General features: G+C 30.7%; 1 protein-coding gene across 1 annotated transcript in view; it reads left to right on the forward strand.

Moving 5' to 3' along the window:
* Window positions 1–1,641: 1,641 nt before the first annotated feature.
* Window positions 1,642–13,625, forward strand: part of LOC105450648 (UDP-glucuronosyltransferase 2B10-like) — a 17,532-nt gene continuing 5,548 nt past the window's right edge. Inside the window, exons 1-6 of the mRNA XM_011690578.1 lie at window positions 1,642–2,081; window positions 5,298–5,368; window positions 5,459–5,557; window positions 6,101–6,240; window positions 7,377–7,690; window positions 11,492–11,711. Coding sequence (XP_011688880.1) covers window positions 1,893–2,081; window positions 5,298–5,368; window positions 5,459–5,557; window positions 6,101–6,240; window positions 7,377–7,690; window positions 11,492–11,711 — 1,033 coding nt within the window. The 5' untranslated portion in view covers window positions 1,642–1,892. The remainder of the gene's footprint in view (window positions 2,082–5,297; window positions 5,369–5,458; window positions 5,558–6,100; window positions 6,241–7,376; window positions 7,691–11,491; window positions 11,712–13,625) is intronic.

Raw genomic sequence — 13,625 nt, forward strand, 5'->3', positions numbered from 1 at the left:
TAAATAGATTAAACAATAAACAAATTTAATTAAATATAACTCAAAAGAGTTTATCGAAAACATTCGCAAGATATTATAGATTATATAGATTGTATGATAAAAAATAATTAAATATAAGCTTATTATTCAAAATAAATATACATTTAAAAAAAAAATAATTTTCCTTCTCAAGATGGAGCATCGATATTTCTTCGTTTCTTTTATCGGAAATACTTGTAAGATATTGTAGACTGTAAATTTTGTAAAGATTGTACTATAAAAGAATTAATTAAATATAAGCTTATTAATTAAGAATAACTAAAAATAATAAGTAAGCTTCTTCCAAAAATTTTCTTTTAAAATGGAGCACCGATATTTCTTTGTTTCCACCAACAGTATTATCTTTTACGCTCAACTTAGGACCTATTCTCCTTGTAACGAGAAGAGAAAGGGCGAGTCATATGTCGAAGGTAATGGTGCGTCAGTGAGTGATTTGTCTCCACCCAGCTATTTTTCCACGCGTTTATATTTTTTCGTCTACTACACCTCCTTTCCGTCTCTCTTGCATGTAATGTTTGAATATTTTATATCTTGAAAAAAGACACGTACCATCCCACAATATTAATGCTGCACAGAAAGAACGGTTTTGCTAAAATATCTAAAGATTTAGCTAGACACAGATCTGAAAATAGTTTTGTTGGACCAAAATAATTATGTATGATGCTCAAGCTGGTTGTCCGAAATGCCAAAACTTTTCGCTGTGCTCGTCATCTTCATAATGCTTGAGTATCCCACATAATTATAATATTTTGATATGTATATCCTATAAAATCATTTTCAGAGTTGTATCTAACTTAATTTTGAAATACTTTAGCCATCAAAATCATTTTTTCCTCGACAGAAATCCAATTTAATATTAAAAATTACTTACTTTGAGTATTACAAGCACTATTGTTCAATACTTTTAATACTCAAAATAAATAATTAATAATTAATTTCAGTATAAAATTTCTGTGAGGGCCGTATATGCACATCGTAGTGGTCCGTATTAATTTTTTATAAAGATAACAGCTACATCAAGTGTTATTATATTCAGAACTAATAATATACAAAATACAGTAAGAAATTAAATTCATGTTGCAATTAAAAGAAGCAACAGTAATTAACTCACACTTTATTAAAAAAACGGAAAAAACTTCTAAAGTAGTGGAAAAATATATTTCTATCAATATCACATATTCAGCTACGTTACGAATTAGCCCAGTTTTCTTGCAGAAAACCTTTCAATTATATAGATAAACTTTCGTTTTGTAAAAAATCACATTAATAAGTTCTATTATCGTGTCTGTAAATTCTATTATTGATTTGGCTAGCATACTTTGTTAAATCGATAACTTTATGTTTTTCTATTATATGTATCTCAAATACATATATATCTTCAATTATTATTTGTTCTTTGTTGGACTTTTATCACGTCGCAATGAGGCGGCGTTTCCAACGCTGATTAACGTAGATAATCAAATTATAACGATGTCCGATTATCCCTACTCTCATTGGGAGATAACTAATATGGTTATATACCTCGAAATCTACCACTCCAATGAATGCCGCCTTTGTATTCTCGACGAATATAAAAATAGGGTCCGCGCGCCACACGAGGCCTGAATTATTTCTTCCGCAAAGCTGAGTGAGAAGCACCCGACCAATGGACATCCCGTTCACTTATTTACCGTGGCCCCAAGCAAACTGATCGTGGAACATGTATTGAATTTTTCATAAGGACCGCCTCGTCTTTTTTCCGTCGCTCGGGTTCTTTTTAAAAATTCCTGCGCGCGAGACCGGTAGCCTCGATTCTTGCCTGAAAGATTGAACGGCCGTTTCGCATCCGCGAACGAAAGTGTTCTGTGCCCAAAATGCGCGTCGTGACACTCGTATTGCTATCAATTTCGCTATTCTGTACTATCCAACACGGCCGCGGATACAACATCCTGGGTATTTGCCCAAGCGCAAGTTACAGCCACCAACAATCCTTTCAAGCATTGATGAAAGCATTGGCGTCTCGTGGTCATAAGGTTACCGTTTTATCAACAGTTCCCCTAAAGGTGAGTAAATTTTTTCCTCATACTTTTTTTCGCTCTGATTCTTCGCCTTCATTGCGGCTGACACGCCGTCGTTTACCTAAATTATATCACAATCTCTTAAATAAAAATTTATTGCACAAAGATATTAATTTTCACGGAATATTATAGATGTAATATAAAAGCTAAGACGTTCCATTTTTTTATACAAAATAACTGGAGATTTTTGCACACAGCAATTTTTATTTTAAATTTATTAAATTACATCGAAATAATGTACATGACTTAAAAAAACATTGGCGTTAATTACGTTCAAATCTTTGCTATTGCAAAATTAATTTGTTCACCCTTTTTATCTCACCCGGTATCGTTACGATTCAACGCCTGTATCGTCGCTTCAGAGAATTACCACCAAACAAAGCCGCCTTGTGCTCACTAAGGACTCAAGGCGTTACACTGTTCACAGTTATTTTCGCTTAGTCTCGATAAGCTTTTGCGACTTTAACCGCATTCCGGATATTTTTTGGAGATTTAACAGTCTGTTTAAATATATATATTGCCAAAATCAAAACTAATACGACAACCAAATCCGTTATTGATATTTCTTTTATTCAATTTTTCCCTCTCAAATAGAAATTGTTATACAAGATAAATTTTAATTTATAATAACGGAGAATTTTTATGCAGACTGATAAATAAGATATTTGAGTTGGTGACTCTTTTTTTAAGCTTCTTTTCTTTTAACATTTCACTTTCTCCATTTCTACACGCTTTTTCTCTGACATTCTTTTCTCAGGTCCTCTCAGATCGTTCGCCCTGACATCTCACTCCTTTCCATCTACTGTCTCGCGTAATCCTTCCCTCGCTTCTTCCTTTCGCCATCTCTCTCTCTCCCTCCCCCCTCTCTCTCTCTCTCTCTCTCTCTCTCTCTCTCTCTCTCTCTCTCTCTTTCTAAACTCGAGTTCAAAGTTACGCAAACTTCGTTTAGCTTCAATTTACTTCTACTAACATTTCTCTTTGCTGAATGTGTCTTCTCACGGCTTGATGGTCCTGTTTCTTTCGCGGCAAAATTAGAGATTAAATTGTTCACGTAAACTGGATAAAACCTAACTAACGAAAACATAATTGCCTTGCACACAAACTATCGCTGTACTTTATTGCTTTTTCCCTTAAATTCGCAACAATTACTGATTCACCATTTGAATATCTTTTTTATACTGATTCGTCTTATAATATTTAAAAGTGACTTTACATAGGAGGAACGATGTTGCTAAAAGATTTAAAATTTAGCTAGATACAAATCTGAGAATAATTTTGTTGGACCATCAAAATAATTATGTAGAAACTCAGATGAATACAATGCTATAAAAAAGTATAAAGTAATATAAAAGTATTCGAAAAAAATTACTATTTTGTTGAAAGATTCTAAAAAGCTAGATATAACTAGATCTGAAAATAATTTATGTAATATGTACAATAAGAGAAAAAATGCTTAGGTACATTTATTATAATGCTACAAAAACTATAACATATAATCATTTTCGACGCCAACTATATATTTGTTTGGTAAAACTATAAATATAATTATTATTACTAAAATTATAGGAGTAATAACTATAAAAATGGGACACCTAACCATAATTTTTATTTATTCTTAACTAATAAACTTATATTTAATTAATTCTTTTTTTATGGTACAATCTTTACAATATTTACAGTCTATAATATCTTGCAAGTATTTCCGATTAAGGAAAACGAAGAAATATCGATGCTCCATCTTGAGAAGAAAAATTATTGTTTTTAAAAATTTATTTATTTTAAATAATAATATTTTAAATAATATATTTAATTATTTTTTATTATACAATCTATATAATCTATAATATCACTCACCCGCAAAAAAACCGGACCACTAAATTATAGCTCAAATTTTTAATATCTTTCAATAGAGGTAACTCTATGAAAAATCATCGTATTGAGATGAACCTAAGCTCAAATTAAAGCTCGACCATTCCCCTTGATAACTAAGAAAATCAAAATTGAGTTCCACAAATGCTTTATAAAATAGCGGACATTGAAGATAAACTTAGAAAAATAGGAAAAAAAATTTTTTCTTTGAACTATTCCGCTGGTCAGGGAAGTCAGCTGCCTAGCATAAAATTTATAAGTTTTGAAGTTCATTGATTTTCTAACAAATCCATTTTTTGATCACTTTTGTACGATTTTTTTGACAAAGTTATAGTGTTTTAAAAAAAGCGTTACAAAACGGGCTATTTTTTATTGTGATCAGCTATGAGTCCAGATATGAATCCTATGGAGCATTTATAGGATATGTTAAAACGAAAAGTTAGAAAACATAATACTCAAACTTTAAAACACTCCGCCACAAAAGAGAAATAAAATAATTTAGAACAAGAAACAATTAGACACTTGATTAACAATATGTCCAAACGAATACACGAATTAATAAATGCGAGATAAGGCAATAGTCAATACACATTACTAAGCACGCGCGCGCGCGCGCGCGCACACACACACATGGGATCAAATTCCTGCCACGACCCGCTGTTGACCACGCAGATTACGCCGAGAGCAGAATACACACGTGCATAAGTACACGCACGCACTTACATGAGATTAAAAAGGGTTTGATTTTTAAAAATTTTTTAAATTTGAAGTTTACATTTTAATTTCTTTTTTTATAAAGTTTCCTACAATAATTTGTTTATGAGTTATATTGAGTGGGCAACAAAAAAATGACACGTTTTTTTAAAACACTATGACAAAACTTTGTCAAACTGTGACGAAACTTTGTCAAAAAAATCGTAGAAAAATGATCAAAAAATGAATTTATTAGGAAATCAATTAGCTTAAAAACTTATAAATTTTTATGCGGGGTAGCCGACTTTCCTGACCAGAACAATAGTTCAAAGAAAAATTTTTTTTCCTATTTTTCTAAGTCTGTCTTCTACGTCCGCTATTTTATAAAGCATTTCTAAGACTCAATTTTGATTTTCTTAGTTATCAAGGGGAATGTTCAAGCTTTAATTTGAACTTGGATTCATCTCAATATGATGATTTTTCATAGAGTTACCGCTATTGAAAGATATTAAAAATTTGAACTAAAATTTAGTGGCCCGATTTTTTTGCGGGTGAGTATATACATATATATATTTATTGCACTTACTTAAAATCTTTCATGTTCATAATTGATACTTTAAAAAATTATTTCTTTTATAGAATCCTCCATCAAATTACGAGAACGTTGACTTGTCATTTTCGTATATAAGCAAGGATTGCACAGGATTAAGGTATACATTTATCACGTTTTGTAAATCAATACAAGTGGATTATTTTATATCTAAACAATATTTAATATTTTTAAATATTATCTTTGACAGACATGTGGGAGCCTACGCGATTCTCCATCAAAATTTGTGGGGAGCCAATCTCATATGCAGACATCAATTATTCAGTCCTGCTATTGACAAGCTTATAGCGTAACTTTAACAGCGATTAACCTTAATTCGGAAACTTTAACCATTTCTATTTTTATTCTTGACCTACATAGAAAGAATGGTTTTGCCGAAGTACCTAAAAATTGAGCGAGATACAGATCTGAAAATAATTTTGTTGAGTTATCATCTTTTTGCAGCATTATTTATCATGCTTGAGTGTCCTGCATAATTAATTTGATGATCCAACGAAATTATTTGCAGAATTGTATCTCGCTAAATTTTTAGGTATTTCAACAAAACCAATTTCTCCAAGTATAAATAAATTTTAATACATAATTAAGCACAATAATAAATAACAGTAATAATTAAGCACAAATTATTCAAGAATCTTATTACCAAATATTAAATAAATCAAAATGTTAATAATCGCAGATTACATTGCAAGAGACACTACAATATAAATTAACAACGCATTTCCACAGAGTCCGCTCCACAGAGTCAATATGGAAACGAAAATTGCGACGACTTTAATAGTCTTACGAATAACACGCTAAAACAAATCCAATTCGAATTTACTTGTTACAGGAGCAACAAGACATTCGACGGGATCATTATAGAGCAATTATGGTTCCAATGTTATTACGCCCTCGTAAAACACTACAACTTCCCCGTGCTGATTGGATTTTTAAGCGTGGGCAACTTGCCCTACGTAATGGATTCCGTAGGTGAGCATGCCGTGCATGCCGTGCATGCTCTCGCGATCTCGTGATTTTGTCGGCCTAGCAATTTTATTGTTTGCAAAAGTCACTCGACGCAGGTAACAACTACAGGAAGCGCGAGCCTGTGGTCGGGACGGTCGTTCCGCAATGTCTTTCCGCTGGGTTCGCACCCACCTAAGTTGGCATCGGCAACGAACGTCGTTACTGCGCGCGGAAATTGACGTAAATTGTCGTTAAAGCAGAAAGTGCGAGCAATCGGAGACCGGGGGTCTTCGTGGAAAAGGATAGATTACTCGGTAGTGCTTTAACTTGTACCGGTCCGACCCGAAGAGCGTCGGAGAAAAGGTGGCGAGGGACGACGCGCCGGCTCGCCGCCATTCGATTCCTTTACCTCGACGTAATTGAAGATACCCGAAAGTACTCTTCCGGATGAACGTAATAGACCGTGAAATGGATCGCTGTGGCTGCTACTGAAATATTTCAATTAAAGCCGGGGCGAATTTTGCGAAAAGGCGGACCGCGTATCGAAGTGGTAACGTTCCCCCCATCGATCTGACCCAATCACCAAGTTGAGAGTTTTCGAAGAAGTAGATATCCGACTGTAACACATCGCTTTTTTCTCTTGACCTGCAAGAAAATTTATCGTGTAATAACTCGTTTCTTTACTCCGGACAAAAACAATAAAAAAGGAGTAGTTATAAAGCAAATTTAAGGAACTCGCGTTGTACAACAGAGAACCCTTACACGGAACGGGTTTATTAAAATATTTAAAAATTTATTAGCTAAATACAGATCTGAAAATAATTTATTAAACTATCAAAATAATTATGTAGAACGCTTAATCTGATTGCTAAAATGTCGAAATTTTTTGCATCATTACTCATCATACTTGAGTTTCCTACATAATTGTTTTGATAGTCCACAATTTATTTTCAAATCTATATCTAATTAAATTTTTAAATATTTCAACAAAATCTTTTTTTGCGTATATTTAATGTATTAACTCATAGTATCTATGAAAAATTCGAGACTGTTTCAAACTTCTTCCCGATTGAATATACCGCATTTTATAAGCGGCTGGTTTTCGAAACACTTTTTGTTCTTTATTTAAAAAATGTTATTAAATAGCTTATGGTTGACAGGAAATCCAGACGACCCTAACTTTAATCCCGACATGGCGTATCCATTCACGGACAAAATGACAATCAATGAGCGTATAATGAATATCCTTTACACAACATACACAAGATTATATTATCGATATTGGCATCTACCAAGAGCTCAACGCATGGCTAACGAACGGACACCTGGCACTTCCGTTTACGACATTGATAAAAATTTCAGTCTAGTGATCCTGGGCAACAATCACGTATTCGGTTATCCGAAGCCACTGCTGCCGCATGTGATTGAAGTTCACAGCTTGCATATTTCGGAAAACCCCGGTTCCTTGCCTAAAGTAAGCAATTACCAGATAAAAATATTTTAACAAAAATATATATATAGATTATATATAAATATGTTCCTATATATGTTTTCTTTCTTGAAAAATGTTTAGAAAAATAAATTATTTTTCCTTACAGTAAAATTGATATTATACATTATGTAATATAATATATGTATAATCATACATATAACTTTCATATAATTATTACATTTATATATAATTATATAATTATAGACATTTTTCCCATGTTTTAGACTTTATTTTTTATACAAGAAACAATTCAAAAATTATCTGTTTAATTATTTATTATTTCTTCTAATTATTTTCTTTTTTATGTATACAAACAGAATTATACAATAGAAAAAACATATATGATCATATTTTATATGTAATTATATATATATATATATATATATATTTAATTATTTATTTATATTATTTATATAAGTTTTATATAAAAAATTTGTTACTATGCAGATACTGTCGTAACTTACAGTTTCTTTTTTTTAAATTACCGTAATGTAAGTAATTTGGACATGTAACAAAAAATAGGTTTTGCAATTATTTAGTGTCAAAAAAAATAATAAATTTAAAATATCGAAGTTATTAAATGCACAATTGTATATAGGCACGGGATAATATTAACGACTATCTTCTAACAATAAGCCATTATTTTTATCTAGCCTTCAAGTTTCTTTTAATCATACATTTACAGTAATAAAAGACATTTAGATCATAAAATGAAATTAAACAATTTATCGAGTTAAATGACATTTTTCCTATTCGAGTTAGCGTCCGAGAGTTGATATTTTTACGTCGATTAAACCTTCGCTTCTCTCGTAGTTCTAAGTACGTCTCGGAAAGGCGAAATTGTGTGTCGTACGAGAATGATTTCTCTCGGGGAAATACATACCATTCTCACAGGTGACCAATAATAGTCAGTTGGTAGAAGTTTACCAACGACTCAGCGTAGCGACGTAAAGGTAAACGTCATTGCTATTTACCGCGAACCGTTCTAAGTCTCCCAAGGGCCGACAAGAAAAATATTATTGAAGGAGTATTTCGTTGAAGATCCTTCACATAGAAAAAATAACCGCGAAATCACCTCTACATAATATTACAATAGCCGTTTGCGTTTCTCGATGTCAATCTAGAAATACAGCGTTGAAAACGTTCATTTATGATTATTTAATTTTAAATATAGCTAGTTAAGTATATAATTTAGCTAATAATTATTTAATCATTAAAAAGTGCATTTTTCTTTTTTAATTTAAAACTGAAATTTTATATGTATTTTAATTAAAAATTAGAAATTTGATTAAACATTAGCCATACATTATTAATTTATATTTTGAATTCTATTAAGAGAAAAAGAAAGAGAGAGAGAGAAAGAGAAAAATTGATTGTACGAATTAAATTTGTATAGTTGTTTGATTCAACAATCCTTTAGTTTCACAAAAAAGGTATAGTTCATTCATGTCAACCATCAAAATTTTTTAATTAAGAATTAACTAAACCAACTCAGTTAAATTATTTTGTTTGAAATACTAAAGTATTTATTTGTGTTTGCATGCTATTTAGTTCCAAGTAATATATTTGTTTCAATTCCAAGTAAGTATCAAACTAACTAAACAATGCTGATATAGGGATAATAAATAGTGTGTATTTTTAATCAAACATTGCGTTAAATACGATACATTTTTGTTGAAACAAAATGGTTTAGTAAAGAAATAGTACTTTGTTTATAATAGTAATACATTATCTTGTGTCATTGCAGTAACGTTTAGTTGAACGTATCGAACTAAATATTTTGGTAAGATGAAACAAATTTTGTGTTTTTCAACACATTTTTTTTCTCAGTGAATATATATATGTATATATATATATATATATATATATATACATAGTATGTATATAAAGCATTTATTACTGTCTAGGGAAAGCCCTTTAAAAACAAAATTACAGAAAAAAAATTAAACATACTTGAATGTAAAAAAACATATTTTTAAAAAATAAAAGAAATAAAAAAATAAGAGAGAAGAAATGAAATACATAAACATATCGATAAGCATATTTATAAAATAAAAGAAATAAGAGAGAAACAGTGAAATGAATAATTTAACTGACAAATTTATAACAAAATAATTATATAAAATAATTGTAAGAATTATAATTTGATATAAAGATAGAAGTTGTTAAACGTTTTATATAGTCGCCTCTTAATTCTATTAAAGTTTTTGTTATAAATTTATCTATTTACTACTACGAAGATTCGCAAAGATAACTTAACTGCAGTTACCACGCGATCCCGATGTCGAGAACGGAACGTGACCGCGGCAATGTGTGATCGTCTTTATACACATACACCAGAATGTATCGAAATCCATGAACAGTTGTAATTAATAGGGCAAAGCCTTCGGCTACACATTGTGCATATGGAACCACCATCGCTGTGTCCGCCATAAAAGCTAGCGCAGGTTTCGCAATTAACAAAGGAAGTTACATTATCAGTAATATCAGTCGATTAATAGCACAATCCGTTCCATTTGTGTCCTATCGCAGCAGTTGCTAATACAATTTTGAAAATACAAAAGTTATGTAATGAATAAATGTATTTTATAAAACAATAGTGCATAATATGCGACAACATTCAATTATTGCAACTGCAATAAAATACGTGATTTATTATAACCCAGGCAACACAAAGTATTATACAAAATCGGAACACAAGTCATCTTTAAGATGTCTTTTACATATATAAGAAATTTCTCGCAAAAATGTCTTTAAGGGGATACTTTGACCAGACTGAAAAATAAAGATTTTTTGAGCTTGGATTGCAGGAAAAGTATGAATACGATCCACTTGTAATTTGGTACTTTATTAATACATATATTAAACTTGTTATGTTTCAAATTTTATTGAAAAATATTAATTTCTCAAGAAAATACAGCAATCCGAGTAAAACATGCACTTTTAAACGGTGTACATGATTCCGCTATTTTGGTTAGTCTGAAACAAAAAATCGAAATAGTTTTATAAATTAAAATGTACTCCCTATCGCGTGACCGACGATTTTGTTGATAACATTTTCAGTTTTCAAAATATAATAACATTTATAATTAATGTCAAAAATTTAAACATGTTTATTTCCGTCAATTTTCAAAAAAATAAAATTAATCGGTCACGCGATAGGGAGTACATTTTAATTTATAAAACTATTTCGATTTTTTGTTTCAGAATAACCAAAATGGCGAAATCATTTAAATCATTTTTTGTGCACGTTTTACGGATTGCTACATTTCCCCGAGAGATTAATATTTTTTCAATCAAATTTGGAATATAACAAATTTAATATATGTATTAATAAAATGCCAAATTACAAGTGGATCATATTTATACTTTTCCCGCAATCCAAGCTCAAAAAATCTTTCAAAATATCCTGCCCCCTTAAAATATTATGTCTATTAAGATATTATACTTCGAATTTAAACTTCGTGTTATCTGGGAAGTACAAGCTGTGCTCTTTATGTGTTAAATTTTATTGTCTTTAATTGCATTATTTAAAAATCATTTTACTGAATAGAAGAGTTATGTTTATATTTTAATACAAAATTTATTAGTAATTTTGAAATTACGAACATTATTATTCTATTCAAGTATGTAACGTTGTAAAATATTTTTAAACTTCTTTACATACACGTGTCGCTTATCGTTAGATAAGACTTAGGCCAAAATACATCGGCGCGTATCTATATCATTATATCTGTCACACTTCTGAATTCTCATTAAACGCAATTTTCACTATTGTATCAGGATATTCGCGAATTTCTGGACAACGCTCAGGACGGTGCTATTTATTTCTCTCTGGGCTCAAATCTGCAAACTGACCAACTACCCGCTGGACCTTTGACCGCATTGTGCAACGCCCTAGGCTCGCTGAAGCAAAGAGTTCTATGGAAACATGACGGTAACATGGCTATTCATCCGACCAACATCAAATTTGTGAAGTGGGTGCCTCAACAAGCGGTCCTCGGTAAGGCTGCCCAAGGCTAAACTGACCAACTCTTTACCTCGTTCCCTTCGGAAAGAAGCGGATCAACCGCCGCGAGATATGCACTTACAAAACGGTTCGATGAGAAGCATTCCATGCTGGAATTTCTTTGTGCTTGAAGATAGGGAATCGATAAAATTATAAAAAGGATAGACCGTGCAAGAAAGAAAGAGAGAGAGAGAATTTACTTCACAATCTTATTTCAATTTTATGTAGCTATATTATGACCCTTATATATAAGTTAAAAAATTATGATATTCTGACAACTAGTTTGAGCAACAATTATTTTGATAATCAATAAAATTATTTTCAGATCTGTATTCAGCTAAACAGAATCTTTCAACAAAATCTTTCTTTTCATATATGAAACATATATAAATACGACTTTTTTTGGGACACTCTGTATACACGGAAAAATTTTGCTGAAGGTATTAAAATTTAGCTCTCATATATAAAAAGAAAGATTTTGTTGAAAGATTCTGTTTAGCTGAATACAGATCTGAAAATAATTTTATTGATTATCAAAATAATTGTTGCTCGAACTAATTGTCAGAAGATCATAATTTTTTGCAGCATTGCTCATCAATATTGAATTTCTAACATAATTATTTTAACGATCCAACAAAGTTATTTTCAGATCTAAATCCAGCTAAATTTTAATACCTTCAGCAAAATTTTTCCGTGTATACAGAGTGTCCCAAAAAAAGTCGTATATCCTTTCACTAGCAGATTCTGGGGAGCATTCTAAGACAAAAACTCTTATACAAAAATGTCGAGGCTATAATACTTTTCAAATTATAAACGATTAAAGTTATCCTTTTACGGCATCTGAAATTCGCGCGCTCAGACATGGTATATCGCACGCGAGAACGTGGGGTGTTCTTGTCCATGACTCACATTTAAATATTGACATAATTGATGCGCTTATCTCAAAAATATCTAATTATCGAAATTGAGTTTCTTATTTAAAAACATTAACGATTTTAGTAATGAAGTTAATAACGTTTTAAGTTTAAAAACCGAATTTTGGTAGTTAGATTACTTTTGCTGCAAGCGTCTCAATATTTTTCACAATGACAAAGAGATCGCTTTTAAGCTTTGTCTCGTTTATTTGTGATTGTAATTTTTAATATCAGTATAATATTGCGGAATATCAATGAATAAACGTAAGATAAGAGAAATGGTATTAATTGTAAAAATAATGAAATTTACAGGAAAAATAAGAGATAAGAGATACGTATAAGATTCATTATACATATAGGGTAAACCCGGTATATACGCCGCGCGAGGATTTACGCCACAAAAGTAAAAAAAATAGAAGAAGTGAAACTAATTTTTTCGCAATCACATTGTTACATGTCTTTATGTTATATTAGTATTGTATTGTGATTTCAGTTTTTTACTATTAATATTTATAAAATTATTGTAAGTTAAATCGATTAATCACTGCAATAAGCGCAATCATAAGTTATAATCTACATAAAATAATTATTGTAAGAAATGTAAAAGGCTTCGTGGTTATTTCGTGGTATATAAGTAAAAGATTAGTAAAGGAGTATAGCAAAATACAAGTGCTTAGTTCTTGTATTCTTTGTTTAGTTTATTGTCTTGTATATCCCATCTGTTTGGGATATGCGGCATTTTTAGCGCGTGGGATTTATGCCGTAGCATAGACGTTGTATTATTTATTTATAAATATAAACTTATTTATAAATTAAAAGTAAATAATAATACGTGATAATATGTCCTTTACAATACATTAATCATAACATTCATGTATGTATATATGTACTTATATATGTACTTATTCATAATCTGTAATAATACGTTCTTTATTTATTTATTAATGAGTAAATGCAAATTACTTTGTCAATTCACGTGTTATTCACTATTATT

The sequence above is a fragment of the Wasmannia auropunctata genome, unplaced genomic scaffold (assembly GCF_000956235.1).
Source record: "Wasmannia auropunctata unplaced genomic scaffold, wasmannia.A_1.0 LD336059.1, whole genome shotgun sequence".
In the NCBI taxonomy this organism is placed as follows: Eukaryota; Metazoa; Arthropoda; class Insecta; order Hymenoptera; family Formicidae; genus Wasmannia; species Wasmannia auropunctata.